The sequence below is a fragment of the Penaeus chinensis genome, chromosome 24, assembly GCF_019202785.1.
Source record: "Penaeus chinensis breed Huanghai No. 1 chromosome 24, ASM1920278v2, whole genome shotgun sequence".
Lineage (NCBI taxonomy): Eukaryota > Metazoa > Arthropoda > Malacostraca > Decapoda > Penaeidae > Penaeus > Penaeus chinensis.
This window is the reverse complement of record NC_061842.1, coordinates 13,598,438-13,600,937: the sequence shown is the minus strand read 5'-3', so window position 1 is coordinate 13,600,937 and position 2,500 is coordinate 13,598,438. Positions and strand designations below refer to the sequence as shown.

Sequence of the window (2,500 nt, the reverse complement as noted above, 5' to 3'; positions counted from 1 at the left end):
CTATCAATGCCGACTCGGCATACATTTGCAGACATACACACACTCACTCATACACACGCGCGCGTGTGTGTTTATGTGTGCATATATACATACATTCACACATACGTACACACACACACACACACATATATATATATTCATATATATATATATGTATATATAGTATATATGAATGTGTGTGTGTGTGTGTGTGTGTATGTATATACTTATTTATTTATTTATTTGTTTGCTTATATATGTATATACATACATACATATATACAAATATATATAAATATATATATATATGTATTTACAAATGTATTTATATAAATATGTATACGTACGTGTGAAGGTAGTGCAGGTGAGTGAAAAGGGTTTTGGCTTGTGGGTCATTAAGGAAGGTAGATGCGAGACCCCCACTAGACCCCAGTGTCCCGGGGTCGAAGACGTGGTGGTGGAGAGCTAGACCCCTTGTCTGCTGTCGCTCTGTCTCTCTCCTGTCTCTGACGAGACGTCTCCTCTTATGCGGGGGTTCCCCTCGAGGCAGGTGTTTGCTTCCGCCCGCAGAAGTGTCAGAACTAAAAGCAGTGCGGACACCTGCGTCCGCTCAAGGAGGAATTTACTACAGGAAGGCAGCTGCTGGGCACAGAGCTGTGAAGCGTACCATACGGCCTTGCTAGGTATATAAATACACATACACACACACACACACACACACACACACACACACACACATATATATATATATATATATATATATATATAGATGTACTATGTATATGTAAATGTGTGTATATATGTATATATATGTGTGTATATATATATGTGTGTGTATATATATATATATATATATATATATATATATATATATAAGACCTCTACATACTGGGCATACATGTATGTACACATTTTACACAGATTCACATCAACCGTGTTCATCCCATTCATACGAAATTGCTTCGAACAATCGCAAGTTGATTAAAATGAAAAGCAGCGCCTCTGCCAATAACTGTCAATTATACGCTCGTTAAGGACCCGAGGACCTTTTCGCTGCTACTGATGGTTTGTTTACAGCTTCTAGCCACCCTTTGTTAATTACCATGCGGGTATGGGTTCAGTCTTAATTGTGACTCGATGATAAAGAATTGGAAACATCAGTTAAGAAAATTATCCCGTGTAAGCCACTGAAAGAACCTAGTGCCGTGCAATACATCAGTGGGTAGATGGGTAGGTAGGTAGGTAGGTGAGCAGGTACGTATGTAAGTAGGTAAGTAGGTAGGTAGGTAGTTAGGCAGGTATGTAGGTAAGTAGGTAGGTAGGTAGACAGATAGGTAGAAAGGTAGGTATAAATTCTAGTATTGTTTTAATTCTCAAAAATCATGGTAACAGTGATGATACAACATGTATTATGATATATCAAGCCCCTCATTTCCGACAACGCTACTGCAAGGAAAATGCAGCAATTGTTATCTTAAACCTTTTTTCTTGTATACAGATGGGCATTGCAGTAGTGGAAAATTCAGTGCAGAAGAAACACAATACTTTATCTTAAAGCGTTATTGATAAGGGAATTTAGTGAGAGTTTCCGATAGATCAGTATCATCAATGTTGACACCACGTGTTCAAAAGATTTTTTATCCTGAACGTCAGAATTTCTGATTAAAATTATACTTTTTTTCACTTTTGAAAAGCGAGGAGAGGGAAAAAAAACATAAAGCACTAGAACCTGCTAATGATGGTAACATACCTGACGAGGGAAAGAGCTTCTTGCAGGAGACATGGTTGATAATAGCGGCCAAAAGCAAGGAGACTAACCATTCAGCGGCGGCCATTTTCTCTAATAAAATAAATATGTGTATTTATCAACATATAGGCCTACTGCGTGTAAACTGTGAGAACGTTCTTGGTGCAGCGTAAAATATTTTGAAATCGTTTAGGCTTGTAACTTCTAATCAAAATGTACAGCTTCACTTTCTTACAAAGTCTTGTAGTGTTTCCAAATATAAATACCCTTTCTACCTTTAGCTATGCGTTTGTCTATGTTTATGTGTGTGTGTCTGTGAGTGCCGAACTCCCCGCCTAGGAAATATCAAGAGATAAATATATAAACAAAAATTTGAAAAGTCTTTAAAAATTTGAATGTTGCAAATTGAAGAGGCCCGACACACGCACTTGCCTGAAGATATCCTTACAGTGTTGCAAAAGATGTCAGATCGTCGACTATTTACGCGTGCAAGAGTTGCCATATTGCATTGTTGCGTTTGCGTTAAACAATTGGATGTAACTTTTGCAATGTAAAAAAAATGTCAATAGTTGAAGCGGTTCCTACTGGATGTAAATCATCTTTTTTTCGGTTTTATTTTCACATTTATACACTTTTTTCGACTTTTTATGATCTTTTATCATCTGATTATTTAAGTCGTAACAACTGTGAATATAAAGGTTGTGCAAAAAATCTTACTGTAATGATAATTAATTTTGACACTTTTTTTTGCATTCACTATCATTATTTTCTTTT

At 36.6% G+C, this 2,500-nt stretch overlaps 1 protein-coding gene across 1 annotated transcript in view; it reads right to left on the bottom strand.

Moving 5' to 3' along the window:
• LOC125037863 (ionotropic receptor 21a-like) overlaps positions 1 to 375 on the bottom strand; it is a 10,240-nt gene extending 9,865 nt beyond the window's left edge. Inside the window, exon 1 of the mRNA XM_047631105.1 lies at positions 327 to 375. Within this exon, the coding sequence (XP_047487061.1) occupies positions 327 to 375 (49 nt within the window). The remainder of the gene's footprint in view (positions 1 to 326) is intronic.
• Between the last annotated feature and the right edge of the window lie 2,125 nt (positions 376 to 2,500).